Here is a 17012-nt window from a genome sequence, read left to right as displayed (position 1 = left end):
ATCTGTGCGTGAGGGCGCGTCAGTGGTCATATCGACAAGCAGTTTGCACTGACTGATTCGTCTCGACCAGGGCTTCGATTTGATATCTTGATCGTTTTCTGGGTCCTCACGGTTTGGGAGAACGGAATCTTCGAAGTTCCGAGACAGATTCTTTTTCATTTAGGGTTTTAGGATTTTAGCGATTTGGTTTTAGGCTCAGGGTGTTAGAGAAAAAGAAAATAAAAGTTTAATCAACCATTTATAGAGAAAATTTAGGTCGTGAACTCAGGGTTTGATTGATTTTGTGCTGAAACAACAACATTGTTCTATGTGTGCGCATGTGTGTCGTTACGTTGGTCAACAGCTAGCTAACTTGGCCGAGTTTGCATATTGTGGGCTTTCTTGCTGTTGTGCTTAACAGGTTGATTATCAGTGGTTCTGAAACTCACATTTTAGGTGCTGTTATGTATGCAGGGCCGAGTTCTACAGGCTTTAGAGACTGCAGTTGTTTTCACCTTTGGTGGTTTGGTCAAAGATAAGGTACTCAATCAAGCTTTTTCTAAAACAATCTTGAACTTTCTAATGGTCTCAAAAAGTTTTCTAGCAATTTTTGTTCTGTATTAAATTGCACCAACATGATCATGAATTTTGAATTATTGAATCTTGGAAACGTGTTATTGAATCTTTGTCTTCACTTTGTTTGTAGGACTCTTTCTGCCAGCTATTGTGAGACCTATTCTACATTCACTAGAGGCATTTAAGCAAGTCAAAGCGCTTCCCCTTACAGATGTAAGTATATATAAAAACTTAGACAAGGATCCAACAACCACAGCAAGTAGTTCTGCAATATGAGGTTAAAACTCTTAGCTAATATTATTTTAGTATATTAACCATAGTTTGGATACTCTGAAACTTGACTGAACAGCTCTCATAGGCTAGCTAACTTGTTCTGATACTCTAAAGGTTTCTTGGTTGATGCTTGAATTTGGTATCACATTTTGTGACTTGTTGCTGATCACAAGTTTCTTGTTGTGTACGTGTACAGGTAGGTAGCAACTAGCATCCATAAGAAGTCATCCACCAGGTTCTTCAAACAGTGGAGATCAATTTCAGAAGGCTACCTTGATCTTATGTGATGATCTATATGAAATGTCTTGGGTGATTTTGAGTCTGTTTCTTTAAGCTGATACTATGTTTATAAGTCTGTTTCTTTGAGCTGATACTATGTTTCTGAGTATGTTTTTTTTAAGATGATACTGAGTATGTTTTTTTAAGCTGATACTATGCTTCTGAATCTGTTTCTTTAAGTTGATAATATATCTTAATACTCTGTTTAATAATATGTCTGGTTCCATTCTGAGTATGTTTCTTTAATGCAACTTGTGCAATCATAGAAAGAAACGCTAACTTGCGTTTTCTTTGCTTCTGAAGAAAACAAAACCAAACTTGATGACTACTACACCCATTCAAGTACGTAGGTAAACCTCATTTTACGAACGGTACAATCCCAAACAGATACACCAGGAGACAAGAGAAGAGAGACGCCGTAGGAGTATAAGTGCTTGTCCCATTTTCTACAAAAGAAGAACTTGATTAAATTTAGTTTAAAACTATAAAGCTTTAATCAAATTCTATACAAAACATGATTAAAAATTAAAAATATTCAATACATTTAAATTTAGTTTAAAACTATAAAGCTTTAATCAAATTGTATACAAAACATGATTAAAAATTAAATATTCAATACATTTAAATTTAGTTTAAAACTATAAAGCTTTAACTAAAAGCCCACAAAACTTTAAATAAAATAGAGATAGGGTTTTTCACGGGTTACCCTAAAGTTTTCGGGTTTTTCGCGGGTTACCCTAATGATACCGGGTTATTTTCGGGTTTTTTGGTTTAGGGTATTTTTTGGGCGGGTTTATTTCGGGTTCGGGTTCGGGCCGGGCCGGGTAATTTTGCCCATTACAACATCCCTAGCTACGATTAGCTGAAGCCTCGTTTTGCTCTTTGTAACTTCCTCAACTTCGTTTATCACTTTTAAAAGAGATTTTGGAAGTTTCGAGGAGTCTCCAATGATAGAGATACGAACATTGTTCCTACACTCAAGAAGATTATAGCAGACTTGTGACACACGCATCACAAAAACAATTTGATGGATTTTCTGATCATACCATAGTTAATTGGCTAAATTTACAAGCTCTGATTTGAGTGTCTCGAACAAACTCAACAAGAAATCAATCTCGATCAGCAGGGATATTAGGTACCAGATGGGTTCCACAGAGCAAAAGATATACCCTAGAAAATCTAGGGCATATTCAAACAGGTCATACTTTAGGTTATCGTTAGAAAAGGCGAAGACTGTAAAGACTTGGACTCCCCATCTACCGCAAAGCTCGCAAAGCTTCAACGCCGACTCTGTGACCGTCCCAAGGTTGAAAACCTTGATTCTTCGTCCACCTTCCGTTTCCGTCCATTTCAACCGCTACGTGCTTCGGCATCAGCTCGGCTGTAGTCACTCCGGAAGAGTTTATTCCTCCGCTGCGGTAAACGGCGCCATCTCCGATTTGGTTGAACCAGTGAGTCACAGTTCTTTGCTATTGGTCGGTCTTTCGAGTCAATTATAAACAATGCATTCCAACTTTTCAAGAAAAGTCGGGAAATTATGCATGATTGACATTTAGAGCATGGTTAACCCAACAATCCCATTAGGATTTCTTAATGAGTTTTTTAATTATAAATGTAAGTTAAGAACTTAGTTAAGAGACATCAACATTTTTAGTTTTTTAATTAAGGGTTCTTAAAAAAAAACTATTATCATCTGCAAAGTTTGAGTTCAAGAAAACAAACCAAACATCAAAAACATAAGAACAAACAAAACAACACACGGAAAACCAAAATGAAAACAAAAGAAATCAAAGGGACAAACAAACATCAAACCAATATGAAAATCAAAAGTACAGAGAATAAACACATGAATGAGAAACAGCACGAGCAGCTCATGCTTTAGCGTGACTGTTAATTTGAGGACATTGATACCAAAACCAGATGAGTGGAGAGATAGTGGACGATCAAATAATAAAACTCAGTGCAACATTAAAAACCCCCAAAATAAGCCAATAAATTAAACAAAATATGCAACTGAATGAAAACAAAGCTCAAACAACTTTCATCCCTGCCGCCATCACCAATCTTACAAAACCAATAACAGAATGGTAAAATCAGAAGCTGTAAAGAAATAAAGGAAAACCAAAAACCAAATGGAGACTGAAACGGTACTGAAATAAAGAAAAACAAAAGCATGGTCGGTGCCGTGCGACACATCATCTTGTCATCAAAATCTTGAAAAGCAGTCCAAGTAAGATTCATTTAGGCCGTTAATGACAATGCTAAACCACCTCAACAGCCTTAATCAATTTTATCTGCTTAATACGCCTAATAGCTAAACAATATATGTTGCGTCTTTGCTAACAACACTAGAGGTAACAAGTAAGCGTACCATTAATAGTTTGAGTAGCCCTGAAACGAACCACCACCAGCTTCTGAATCTTTACCATTCCCTTTTCTCCCAGTATCTGAATCAGAATAAGCAGTAGGAAGACTCTGACCTCCTCTAAAGTAAGCCCCAAGTGCTCCCGGATCACCAATCCTACCCATCTGACCCAACACGCTAGCCAACATCGGATACATGTAGCCTCCACCTATGAAGCGTTACTCGTTACGTTTCCGAGACGGGGACACGGTGGGGACGGCGAGGAAACGTTTCCGTGACATTTCTCTATTATAACTCCAATATTTTAATTACCTAATGGTTACTGCTTGTGGTTATATAAAATGTTCTCTGTTTTGTTAACTTTATGATCGTGTCTATATGTTCTTTGCTCTGTTTTTAGTTTATGGTTGTGAATTTACGTTCTTTGCTCTACTTTTAAGTTGAAATTATAGTTTGACTTGTTTATAGTTTAAACTTATAGATATTATATATATTTATATAGACACATATATGCCGTACCCCTATCTTTACATTTTTAGTTTTGCGGTTTCCCGTGCCCGATTCCGTCCCCGTATCCGTCTCGGTGCAACATAGGCCTCCACCAGCCGCTGCCGCTAAAGCTGGATTCCCCATCATCCCACCTCCATAAACCAAGCAAAGGTCTATGACCAAAACATCAATTCAATAAAATCTATAACCAAACATTATAACCATAGAAACAAAAAAACGATTCTTTAATGTGATTTTGAGAAAAAAGACTAAACCTTTTTGATGGGAAGAATGCTAGAGAGGAAAGAACCATCTTCTCTGGTTTCGACTTCGAGCAGACATCCAAACGGAGGTCCGATCAATGGCTTTAACGAGTAATTCGTTTTCCCGATTCTAAATCAATCAAAAACTAAATTCAATCAATCAAATATAATAGAGTGATTGAGAATCAATCTGGAAGAAGAAGAAGAAACGGAGAGGAAGAGAAGAGAGAGAGAGAGGAAGAGAAGAGAGAAAGACATTGCTTTTTTTTTCCACCATCAACACGTGTATGCTAAGACACGGTTCTTGCATCGCCTAATCAAGAGATGTCCCTTCTGTTAATTGCAAAAAAAAATTAAATCATAGTTATCCTAAGATACCTATCTAAGATACAACGTTAATTATGCTCTTGTATCTCTTGTTCCGATAGCCGGTTTATAATTGACAAAGGAAAATTGACATTTTCATTTAGGAGATGTTTTTAATCAAAATAAGTTTGATGTGATTTGTACTAAAAGGCACTGTTATCAAAATATAAATTTAATTTCTTTTAGAAATTTTCTCGTTGAATTTGTTATTTGATAAATCACTTTGAATTTCATTGTTGTTGAAATATTTTGAAGTTGTGAATTTAGCGATTTTTTAGTTATTTTAGAGTTTTTAATATATATTTAGTTAAAATAAATATTAAATCTGATAGTTTTATACGAGATTTTAGAGTGGTTTAATCATTGTAATTTTTTAGTTAGACTAAAATTTCTACAAACTTACTAAAAAAGAATCTCTTCAACTTCTTAATGAATGCAGAAAGATTTCTTTTAGCCGGTTTATATTGCCGGGAAACGTCTAGAGGCTTACAGATATTGGGGCTGTATTTAGATGTTAGTTGGACAATTTCTGAGAGATTTCAGAGAAAGGAAGCTAAAATATTATGTTGATTGAAAAGCTTAAAAAACACAATTTCAAAATACTGAATTTATAAAGAAATAGATAACTACCCTTTACCTATGATAGTAAAAAAAAAAACTCCTAATAACTAGGAAACAACCCACGTTAAGTTAAACCACAAACCCCCATTGTTCCTAGATTCTAAATTGACTTTGAATCAATCAACACTCCCCTTTGATTCAAATTTGCACACTCCAAACTTCTTGATACTGCCATGAAACGCTATCTCTGTAGCTTCAACTTGTTCAACACAGAAATTAGCTAGTAACTTCCTTAAACATAGAACTTGCCTTGTTGTTGCTTCTTCTGCCACATACTCTGCTTCAGTTGATGATAGTGCCACAGTTTCTTGGTTCTTTGAACTCCAAATAACAGCACCAGAACCAAAACTAAAGCAATTTTCCAAATTGCTTTTCATATTATCCAAACTTACTGCCTAGTCGCTGTCTGTCCAACCAACAAACTTGAAATTGAACAAGTTCGAAAACCACATACCATAATCATTTGTCGTGAGTGCCTTCTCACAACCATATATGTTGAACTTCTTCACCAAAGCAACACCATACTTCTTCTGACATGCAAAGATTCCATCTTCTCCTTGCTTTTTCTTTATGCAGAACTCCCATGTAGAATTCTTCTCCATAGATTTCATCTCCTGTTTTATTGCAATCTGCCACTCAAGAAACATTTCTGCTTCTGTCAAGTTTTCTGTACTTCCAACTTAAAATCAATTAGCGGTAAGTGGAGTGGCCCAAGTCCCATATATATCAAGTCCCTTACATATTTTGAATGTGGGACTTCTCTCCAACAACCTCCTTCGAAATAATGGTGCGTATAACCATTAATCTCGCTGAATCCATCATACCCCCTCTGAGACAATTCTTTTTTCTAACAATCTCGGCGGAACTGAACCTTCTATGGACCATCAGCTAGTGGGATGATCGGACCTCTTTCTGGGCCGGATTAATGGTTCGGGGTGTGGCTACGCTCTGATACCATGTCAACCAGCCATGTGATTGGAACAACCACAATCCAAAAACCATACCACATCAGACACACTTGTGCAAGTAGAATGCGTCATGAATAGCTTACTCTCTTCTTCAACATCTTGAGCAAAATTTGATTTTTGCTCATTACTTTGTTTGGACCAGCACTCAGCCTCCTTGTGCCCAAACTTCTTGCAATACCTACACTGAATATTGCTCTTGAACTGACTTTGATCCTCGTATCCACTGTTGTGATAACCTTGATATTCGTATGAACCTTGGTGTTGATTCTGTTCATTGAATCCACCCCTTCCTCTTCCATAACCATGGCCTCGACCATGATATCCACCTCTGCCTTGGTTTCCATAATACTCAGATCTTCCATTTTCTGAAGAATCTTCATTCATTTGAAAAGCTTTCTCATAGGCTTTGCTAAGCCGATCTTCATGAGCCAACAAAGAACTCATCAATTCATCACATGTGTATGTCTCAGATCATTTGACTCAATGATTTCTGGAACTACATACTCAAACTGTGATGACAGACTCCTCAGCACCTTGCTCACGATGCTCTCATTGGTGGATAACTCACCATAAGCCTTCATCTGATTCACAATGGTAGACACTCTACCCAAGTACTCTTGAACAGTTTCCTTATGTTCCATAGAAAGAGTTTCAAGTTTTTGCCATAAAGTTTTTAACTTCACCAGGATCACTTTTTGTGCTCCCATATAATCATGCTTCAGAATCTCCCACGCTTCATGAGCTGTGTTTGCTGCAGAGATCCTTGAGAGTATATCATCATCCAATGCCGTTTGGATGAAGAATAATGCTTTTGCATCTTTCTTTCTTCTCTTCCGTAGAGATTGATCAGGTTCTTCTGGATTATCATCTTCAAAACCAGATTCGGCCAGATCCCATAATTCTTGCAATCGGAACATATTCTTCATCTTGAGACTCCATATATGATACTTTTCACCTTTGAAAATCGGAACAAGGGCATGCGGTGAACCGTTGCTAGCCATCGTTTCTTCTTCTTCTTCTTATTTTTTCTTTCTTTTTAACGAGGATTAAAACCTGAAATTTTGCTTTGCTCTGATACCATAATTGTTGGGAGATTTCAGAGAAAGGAAGCTAAAATATTAAGTTGATTAAAAAGCTTAAGAAATACAATTATAAAATACTGAATTTATAAAAAAATAGATTACCCATGATTATAAAAGATAAATAATAAACTCTTAATAACTAGGAAACAACTACGTTAAGTTAAACCAGAAACCCTATTATTCCTAAATTCTAGATTGACTTTGAATCAAGCAACAACAACTACTACAATGAAAAGGAGCTCTTTCATATTAGAAGAATGATACTATATGCACGCAAACAAAATGTGAATAGCTATATGATATCTATACGGCTAGCTTCGACATTAATGTTAACATCATATACCCTTTCCTTTTCTTTTTGCTAGTGAACGTAAGAAGTTTCCATCATACCTGTTTGGTGTTTTTTTCTAAAACACCATACCTCAGTTTATTTAATACTTTACGAGACTTCATTGATGTAATGTAAAGTTATATAATTATATTGATCCAAGTCCAAATCTGGGCTCATAAAAATGTCTTAACTTAATAAGCAAATCACATGCAAAACCATTTAGTATTTTTTTTTTTTCAACTAACCATTTAGTATTTTCAAGTGTCGTAAGATCGTATTAAACCTTCGTAGGACCTGTCTTTGCGTAGCATCAAGAAGAGACAGATAGCGAGCCGGAAAACGTTCCATTAATCATGTGCGTCTTTGAACTTGAACCTCTTTAAGTTCGTAGTCGAGTGCTTCGGTTCTAAAATACTGAAACAAAGACAAAACAAAAATGGTGTATATGTTCTCTATTGTTTTGACTTTTTTTGCTCTTGTTCTCATCCCTGGTCTCTTCATCTCTCGTCGACTAAGTGTTCCTCTCTCCTTCAGAAACATCCTCAGATTCATCAAACTCACAGCTTCCAGGAACGAGGATGAGGAAGAGAGGAACGACAAACGGTAGTCTCCTTTTGTTAATCATAGCTTTTACGTGCTAAACTCTGGTTTATTCTTGTGCTAAATTAACCGGTCTCCTTGAGTCTAATCTAAAATATTTTACAAACTCTGGATTCGACAACCACGCGTAGATTTCAGAGTATCAAAGTATGTTATCAACCAACCAAATCAAGAAAACTATGTGATTTATTCATTTTATTTATAGCTTTTATCTTATTGAAGCGTGTGAGTCATATTGCTAGAAACCATTTACGCGAGTTGCACCCAAAAAACTATTTACGCGGTTATGAACATGATTAACCCCGATGTTTTAGCAGGAGTTATTAACTCATGATTTGACATTCTTTTTTCTTTTTTACACTTTTCGGCTAAGAGACGGTTTTTAGAGCATGATTAACCCGGAGTTCTTATGATGAGGTTCTTAGCGGAAGTTAAAAAATAGTTCTTAACTTCCGCTAAGAACCCCACTCTAAGACCATCTCCAACAATAGATATGGTCTTAGAGTTCTAAAACAAATTTTTAATTGAAAATAATCAAATTAAAAAGTTTAGATACTTGTTTAGTTTTAAACCTTCCAATGATAGAACCAATTAAAGGTTCTAAGATTCAAAAATTTGAAAACTTGTAATAATAGATTACTTTCATCACAACCTAATTAAAGCTAACTACCAAGATACTAGACTCTACCACGCATTGAGCACTTAAGTAAATTAAAGCTAACTACCAAGAGTGTTAGGTGTGACCAATAAGTACCAAGCTCTTGGGACAAGAGTAACTATCAAAGAACACACCTGTTTGTTTTTGTTTCCAACTTGAGCAAGGCAAAGAAAGCGAGTTACATGACTAGAATCAACGTTCAAGTAAGGTTCACGGGCATAGAACACCCCCCATCGAACCTGCAATGTGATAACTGCAACAAAACACACAAACATAAACAACAAATAAGTTCCAAACTTATCAACAACTCCCAGTAACAACAATTCAAGAACCAAAAAAACACTTACCGAGGTTTAACTTCCTTCACCAATTAAGAAACATTGGAATCACAACAAGACGAATCAGAAACCTCTGCAGGAATATCAGACTCCGCAGCTCTGTTCGTGACTCCCACAGGCCATTCATTAGTAAATAAACTAATTAAGGACCAACAATTACTAAAAACATGAACATAAATAAACCAATCCATCCATCAAAAGTTCAAAAAAAGATATGTCAAAAACAAATCAACAACTCCAGAATCATCAGCAAGAGCACGAAGAGCATCAACATCATCTTGACTTTACTTCCCAAACTGACCATCGGATGACTCCGTACCAGATAAGTAAGCAACAGACAAACCTAAAACACATAACCAAATCATATCAGCAACGTTCACAAACAACAAAATTTGATTCTTTAATCAATATCAGAAAAACACTGTTACCATGAAGAGTGAACTTCCCACGTCCTCTTAACCAAAACAAGTTGTGTGCCACCACGAGCCCGTCCATCTTAAACCCTTGATTCTCAGTTTTCTTCGAGGTCGCGGATAGGATTTTGGGGGCGGAGACGCCGTAGTCTCCGGTGAAGTAAGTAGGAATCAGGACCTGAGCTAGCTCGGCCTTCGACGTAATCCAGAAACTCGTCTAGAAGCTCCGGTGAATCGGGGAAGAATTGGCCGACGCAGATTAGTGCATCGAATGGACCTGCTGATTTTCTGACCTGTGAAAAATTGGGATTTCGATTAAAACCCTAGGTAGATAGAGAATCAGAAGATAGAGAGAGAGTATAAGAGTATACCGATTGGACTCGCTTGAAGGAGAATTCGTGGTTTGAAGAAGAAACGCACCTCCGCCGTACATGGCTGCCGGAGGGCTCGTCGGAGGGTTTAAACACGGGCGGGATTCTCTGTAATCCCGGGTTCAACATAACGAAAGAGAGAGAGAGTTTTGGCGAAATCGCTACAGCTTCTCTGCAATCATAGGGCTCAATGTACTTTGGTGATTCCGCCATGAAAAGAGAGAGAGTTTGCTGGGAAATTTTCCGCGAAATCAGAGAGAGAGAGAACAAGTGGGTTTTAAAAAAAAAAAAACTTAATCAATCAGACATTGACACATATTAGGTTAGAAGTGGTTCCAAAACATCCAATTTTAGAACCATATCTACCTAATTTTTCTCTTTCTGATTTAATTTTCGGCATTTAATTAGGTAGAACCATGCCATTAATCCTTCTTAGATACTCCATTGGAGATATGCTCTAAGAACCCCGGAATATCATGGTCTTATATCTCTTATTTAAGAGACGGTTCTTAGGCTTTTTTAGTTAAAATCTAAGAAAAGTTAAGAACCGTCTCCTACCCAAAACTAAAAACCCCAATTAAGAGACCAAGGTTAATCATGGTCGTCCTTAAATAAGTGACATGTCTTACTCTAATATCTGACTTCATCAAATTATATTGAAGTTTAAATTGTTACTTGAATTGATATGATAAACAGAAAAAAAAACAAAACAGTGATATTGTAAACTCTGTTTGTTCTTAACTAAATGGTAGTGGTACAATAATGGGAGAGAAGAGACTGCCGAAGCATGTGGCGATTATATTGGACGGAAACCGACGTTGGGCGAAGAAACGAGGACTAGGGACATCGAAAGGTCATAAGGCCGGAGCGAGGAAGCTAATGGAGAATGTTAAGGACTGTTTTTCTATGGGGATAAACACTGTCTCCCTCTTTGCTTTCTCCACCGAAAATTGGGCAAGACCCGAGGTGTGTGGATGATAATGGAAAATTAACTTTTGGAAAACATTTGAAAGAGATTGTCGTTTTGATTCATTTTATTCTTGTCATTGATCAGGATGAAGTTAACGGCCTGATGTTCATGTTTGAAGAATACTTAAGGTCTGAGAGACATGTCTTCCGAAGGTACCCAGAAACTGATCTTTATCTATTCTATTAAAACACCTCTATTTATATCTAATTTCCTTTTTTTACAATTTTTTTTCCTAGTAATCGGGACCATTATTTACTATGAGTTAAATTAGCAACTAATATATTTTTCTGGACTTTAACACCATATTATCGATAGCTAATAATATGTAACCTTAATACCATAGTTAATAATCGATTGTATCTTAATAATATGGAGCATATCTATTTTTTTTAATTATTTATCCAATAAAACAAGAACATTCCAGGAATCAAATCAATTATTCTAAAATCAATTTCGAAATTTGGCCATCTAACTCCTTAATCCCGTAAAATATGCCCTCATATTTTTCAACAATTTTTTTAACTAAAAACTTTTTCCTTCCCCACAATCGTTTCTATCGCCATCCTCTTATAAATATTGAAAGAACAGGGAAACAGTTACAAAACCCATTAAAATTGGGCCACGGATTTTGATTTACATAACCCATTTATAATTTCTATACAAATTATTATGTGTAATATAATGTGTAATAATGATGTAATTATAATTTTATACAAAATTAAGTAATTCTAATTTATGAAAAAAAATTGCAGTTATTTAATCTGTCTGTTTAATTACTGATTTACTAGATGATGACCCGCACACTTGTGCGGACTAATATATATCCAAATAAATCAAATTTTAACATAATTTTTAATTTTGATTTGATTTTTTAATTAATTTCAAATATTAAATTAAGTAGAAGATAAAATTTACTTTATTTACTCCAACACAACATAGATAAAATGTTTTGATACTTACAAAACTTTTCATTTATTCTATCACCAAACCACACATATAAAAGTATCATCATCATAATAATATAATAAAATTTTATTAATACTGTAAACTAACATAAAAGATAAATCTATAAAACCTATCACCTCTTCATTAAAAATTTATTCGCATTTTATATGAATTTCCTTTTATCGGAGTTTGTAGTGACACATATTAACAAAATCTACAATGATTAAAAACATATTTCTATTTAACTAAAATTTTATAAATTAAAAATAATAATTATATATGTCTAATAAAAGCTGTTTTGTAAAAAAAAATAATGGCAAAAGATTGCATTCTTTAGACTCATATTTTTGATTGGTAAGATAATTCGATGATATAAATTAGAAACAAACGTCATTTAAGAACAATTAATACAAACATCAACTGATTTTATATAACTAAAATAAACATAAGATGAAAACTATAAAATTATTGCTAAAATTTGATAATATTCGTTAATCATAATTATCCCTGAATATAATGTGAATATTTATTAAATAATCACTAAAAATGTTTTAAAACTAAAAATTTAGAAATTATTTATTAAAAATACTGACTCAGCCTAAATCATGGAATATGACAAATAAGTTTTTCAAAATAATTAAATTATGAATTAAAATTATGGCAAAATATGGAAAAATCTCACTAAGAATTATTTATTATAAATATATAAAATTATGAATTAAAATTACTAAGAATATGAAATATATATATATATATATATATATAATTTAAACTGTGGAGAGCATGACAAATAAAAAAAATATTAAAACATAAAGAATAAGTAAATTTCTTAAAATTTTGAAAAATAATACAAATAAACAATAAAAAATGACAAATAATCAAAATTGCGTAAAATTATGGAGAAGATGACAACTAAGCAAAATCACTTCTCAAATAATAGTATATATAATTAACCAACCTAAATCATAAAATATGACATTTAAGTTTTTCAAAATAATAAAACATAAAATATAATCAAAACTAGATTCTGCGGGTATATTTTTTGTTTTGGTTTTTTTGAGAAATTTAATTTTTTATATTTTTGTTATTTTTTGTAATTATATTTGAGTTTAATATTAATTTAATTTAATATAATTTTGATAACTATGTTAAATATGTCAAGTTGCATAACTATACACTTGTGCTATATGCATTTCAGAAATTATTTTTAGACTTTATTCCTAAAGTTTGCGACATATTATATTTTCTTAGTAATTTCTTAATATAATTAGTCAAGAATATTCGTACCCAAAAACTCTGACTCGGAATCGACCTGAAAATCAAAGTCTCATACTCTATTAGACATTGCGTATATACTCGAACGTTTTTAAAGTATTATATCTGAAAACCAATATCAAAACTAACATGCACCAAATTATTTTTAACATATTCTGTTAAATATATGTATACATTTGGTTAATTGGTCTTTACTAACTTTAAATAAAATCACATTTAATAAATATTTTTAATCGAATAATCTATTTGAAACGGGTTAAAGTAAATGATTTTATATGAATATTTATTTTTATTAAATCTACTTGAACCCCATTACCAAAAACACAATGGTGAACATAATAGTGGACACGTGTAATATATGGTTGAAGGTAAAAAAACACGGATGATTAAAAATTCATGTGGGAAGATCACAAAAAAATGATTCGTTGATAATATCAAACGGTTATTAAAAGGGAGTTGGGATTATACTTGTTGCCTTTATTTTTGGTAGTCCACTAAGACGAAAGTATTTATAGATATAAATTGGTTGGACATGACCTTTATCAATGGGTCATGTTCCTATTTTAATAGAATAAATATCTTAAAATCATAGAGAACATGATAAATTAAAAAAAACAAAAAATATCACCTAAAATTATATATGACAAATAAATAAATTTATCAAATATAATTATTAAAAATGTGACAAATAAATGAGTTAATTTAAATATGAAAAGCATAATAAAAAAGCAAAGTTAAATTATCAAAACATAACAAATAAGTAAATTACCTAAAATTATGGTAAATAAGATACATAAGCAGTAAAAAAATGACAAATAATCAAAATTACCTAAAATTATGGAAAATATGGCAAGTAAGCAAAATCTCACATAGAATTATTTATTATAAATAAATAAAATTATGAATTAAAATTACTAAGAATATGAAATATATATATATATATATATAATTTAAACTGTGAAGAGCATGACAAATAAGAAAAAATTAAAATTATTAAAACATAAAGAATAAGTAAAGTTTCTAAAATTATGAAAAATAAGACAAATAAACAATAAACAATGACAAATAATCAAAATTACCTAAAATTATGGAGAAGAAGATAACTAAGCAAAATCACTTCTCAAATAATAGTGTAGATTACTAAACAAAACTATATAAGGGTTTGTTACGTTTAAAAAATACTGTTTGAAAATTAAGTACCATATTAATGTGTTAAAAGGCTATGGTGTATAGTTTAACAATATAATAAATTTAATACAACTCTTTTTTTTGTCAGCGAATTTAATAAAATTATCAAAATACTTTATTAATCATTTAAAAAAAAACGCAAAATATGATCACAGATAAAAACGCAAAATATGATTAAAAAATACATATATGGTACCAAAAATACACAATTATATACTTATGAAACTTGTTTTATCTAATATATTTACAAAATTTATCTGTTCTATTAAATTCATATCATACAAAAATATGATTATACAAACACACAAACATATAAATTATATTAGGTAAAAAATTTAAAACAAAAAATATACCCGCCCTCTCGAGGGCGGGTCAATATCTAGTTATTTTTTAAAACATCATGTAGAGAAAAACTGTATGGAGCTATGAAAATTTTCATTTTAAAAACATTTAAACTAAACAGAAACGGTTGTCATGTCAACACCCTGATGTTATTTTCTTTTCTTCCTTGTCATTCTCTTCTTTGTTTAGAGAAAAAATGAAGATCTCGTTTATCGGAAACCGGACAAAAATCCCCCAGTCACTTCTAGGTCTGATAAGAGAAACAGAAGAGGCTACAAAGAGCTATGAAGGGAAGCATCTCATTATAGCAATAGACTATAGTGGAAAATTTGATATCTTGCAAGCGTGCAAAAGTCTAGCAAAAAAGGCGAAAAACGGGCTGATTCAAGTAGAGGACATCGACGAGGGAATGATGGATAAAGAGTTGATGACAAACTGTAGTGAGTTTCCAAATCCTGACCTATTGATCAGAACTAGCGGAGAGCAAAGGATCAGTAACTTCTTCTTATGGCAATCTGCTTACTCTGAACTCTACTTTCCTAACGTTCTATGGCCTGACTTCGGTAACGCTGAGTATCTTGATGCCTTTACTTGGTATCAGCAAAGACAGAGGCGATTCGGTCGAAGAATATAAACTTTGTATTTATTGTCTCACAAATAAATTGCGTTTGTTTGCAATACTTTACGTCTGTTTCAGAGATCACTGCACTGTTGTAACTTTGTGTCGCTAAGTAAACATCTATTTGAAAACCCTTGATGTGTGCTCTTGTTTTTTGATTATTATTTGTATGCATGTATCATTTGTTATCCCCTCTATATTAATTGAAAAACCTTCTTATTTGTATGCATGTATTATTTGTTATCCCCTATATATTAATTTTGAAAAACCTTCTTATTTGTATGCATAAGATCATCCCTTTTTGTAGCCAGTTACCATCACTAGGATGATTCTTAAAATTATTAGAGAAACTAGATGATAATCAGCGCGCATGCGCGGGGTGAGTTTTTATAATAATACTTGTTTATTAAATGGTTTTAACATTTTGCAACACTACAATCTTTATCGATTATAAAATGATGAATACAAATGTTGGTTCTTAAATGTATCATCGTTGTTGAAGAGTTAACGTATTACATATTATTTTAATTATTTTTAAGACTTCATATGCACAAAAAAAATTATTGTGGGTGATACAAATTACCAAAACCAAATAGACAACATTGATTGAATAATGACGAAAGAGGATTAGGTTTTCTGCTCTCGATTTGTTTACTGTTGACTTTCCATAAGTGATTTCATTTTCTACATCTATAAAATTATGCCTTCGTTCTCGTCTTTATTGCATTGATATGAGTTTAGTTTTTTTTTTAACTTCTTCTATAACTTTGGTGAATTACATAAGTGTGAATATAAAAAGATGGACATCTGTAAAAATTAATTCCACTCAAGATACATATCTAAAAATTAAAATTTTGAAGAAAATCATCGGCAAACCATATTAACAGGTTAGTGTTCTTATCTAATATATCAAACTATTATAGAATATAAGTGCACACGTGAAATATAAATGTTTGTCTAGTATATGTTCACCAGTTTGGTCTAAAAATGATATAATTCTCGAACAACAAAATAAATTACTTATTTTATAAGCCTAGTCAAATCTCTCATTCTTAAAATTATAACAGTTAGATATGATATTATGGACAAACAATATTAGACGAATGATCAAATCTCTCATTCTTCGAACAAACTCAAAAGAAGGTGATTGGAATCTTGTCATGATATTTCATTAAAAATTTTAAGGAATAAAAATCAAGACTAATTTTTTTAATCTAAATGAAATAATATATATTAATATATATAGTGCTTCCAATATTAAAAATCCCTTCGATTTGAAGAAGTGCGTTTCTCGGATTCTCAGGATGAAAAGACTATTAATTATTATATCTGTTAAAAGTCTCACATTCAAATTTTGTGATTTATGGTTTAATTTTTTTGTTATGATAAAATAAAAATGATTATAAAATCATAAAAGTAAAAGTCTAAGTTAATTAATTATTAAGATTAAGAGATCTCATATATATATATATATATCATTTTAAATTAAAATATATACCATATAAAATACATAAATATTTTAATTTTAAAATTTACTTTGGACAATTTTTTTTGATAAAAACTTTGAACAAACACTGGAAATCTAATTAAAAAAAATTATTAAAACTATTAATCCTACAGTGAAAATTTTGTAATTTAAAATTTTTGCTATAAAAGGTACAAATGATCAAAAAATCATATGAGTAGATATCATTATTTAAT

At 32.3% G+C, this 17012-nt stretch overlaps 1 protein-coding gene and 2 long non-coding RNA genes across 9 annotated transcripts; 2 read left to right on the top strand and 1 right to left on the bottom strand.

Moving 5' to 3' along the window:
* Window positions 1-206: 206 nt before the first annotated feature.
* On the top strand, window positions 207-1237 carry LOC106440568. The gene is made up of 3 exons (XR_007328941.1): window positions 207-519; window positions 686-768; window positions 1029-1237. It is a non-coding gene; the product is annotated as an uncharacterized LOC106440568 (long non-coding RNA).
* A 40-nt stretch (window positions 1238-1277) lies between these two features.
* Window positions 1278-10259, bottom strand: LOC106440567. Of its 7 annotated transcripts, none has more exons than XR_007328939.1 (7): window positions 9973-10259; window positions 9617-9894; window positions 9198-9531; window positions 8985-9103; window positions 4237-4557; window positions 3479-4134; window positions 1278-1553 (listed from the first exon to the last, which is right to left on the bottom strand). It is a non-coding gene; the product is annotated as an uncharacterized LOC106440567 (long non-coding RNA). The 7 variants fall into 7 exon arrangements; XR_007328937.1 differs by lacking the exon at window positions 1278-1553 and adding an exon at window positions 2234-2620; XR_007328936.1 differs by lacking the exon at window positions 1278-1553 and adding an exon at window positions 2855-3171.
* Window positions 7949-15442, top strand: LOC106440566 (dehydrodolichyl diphosphate synthase 5-like). Its single transcript, XM_048768944.1, has 4 exons — window positions 7949-8195; window positions 10725-10938; window positions 11027-11094; window positions 14882-15442. Exons 1-4 carry the CDS (start codon window positions 8029-8031, stop codon window positions 15324-15326), a joined length of 894 nt encoding a protein of 297 aa, XP_048624901.1. The 5' UTR covers window positions 7949-8028; the 3' UTR covers window positions 15327-15442.
* The last annotated feature ends 1570 nt before the right edge of the window (window positions 15443-17012 follow it).

The sequence above is a fragment of the Brassica napus genome, chromosome C9 (assembly GCF_020379485.1).
Source record: "Brassica napus cultivar Da-Ae chromosome C9, Da-Ae, whole genome shotgun sequence".
NCBI lineage: Eukaryota > Viridiplantae > Streptophyta > Magnoliopsida > Brassicales > Brassicaceae > Brassica > Brassica napus.
Note: the sequence above shows the minus strand (reverse complement) of the source record. Positions and strands in the feature narration are given on the sequence as shown.

Excerpts from the sequence above, each read along its gene's own strand:
- LOC106440566 (XM_048768944.1), top strand. The coding sequence starts at position 8,029 with ATGGTGTATATGTTCTCTATTGTTTTGACTTTTTTTGCTCTTGTTCTC. Across the intron at positions 8,196-10,724 it reads GAAGAGAGGAACGACAAACG|TGGTACAATAATGGGAGAGA; the intron begins GTAGTCTCCTTT and ends ACTAAATGGTAG. Across the intron at positions 11,095-14,881 it reads GAGAGACATGTCTTCCGAAG|AGAAAAAATGAAGATCTCGT; the intron begins GTACCCAGAAAC and ends TTCTTTGTTTAG.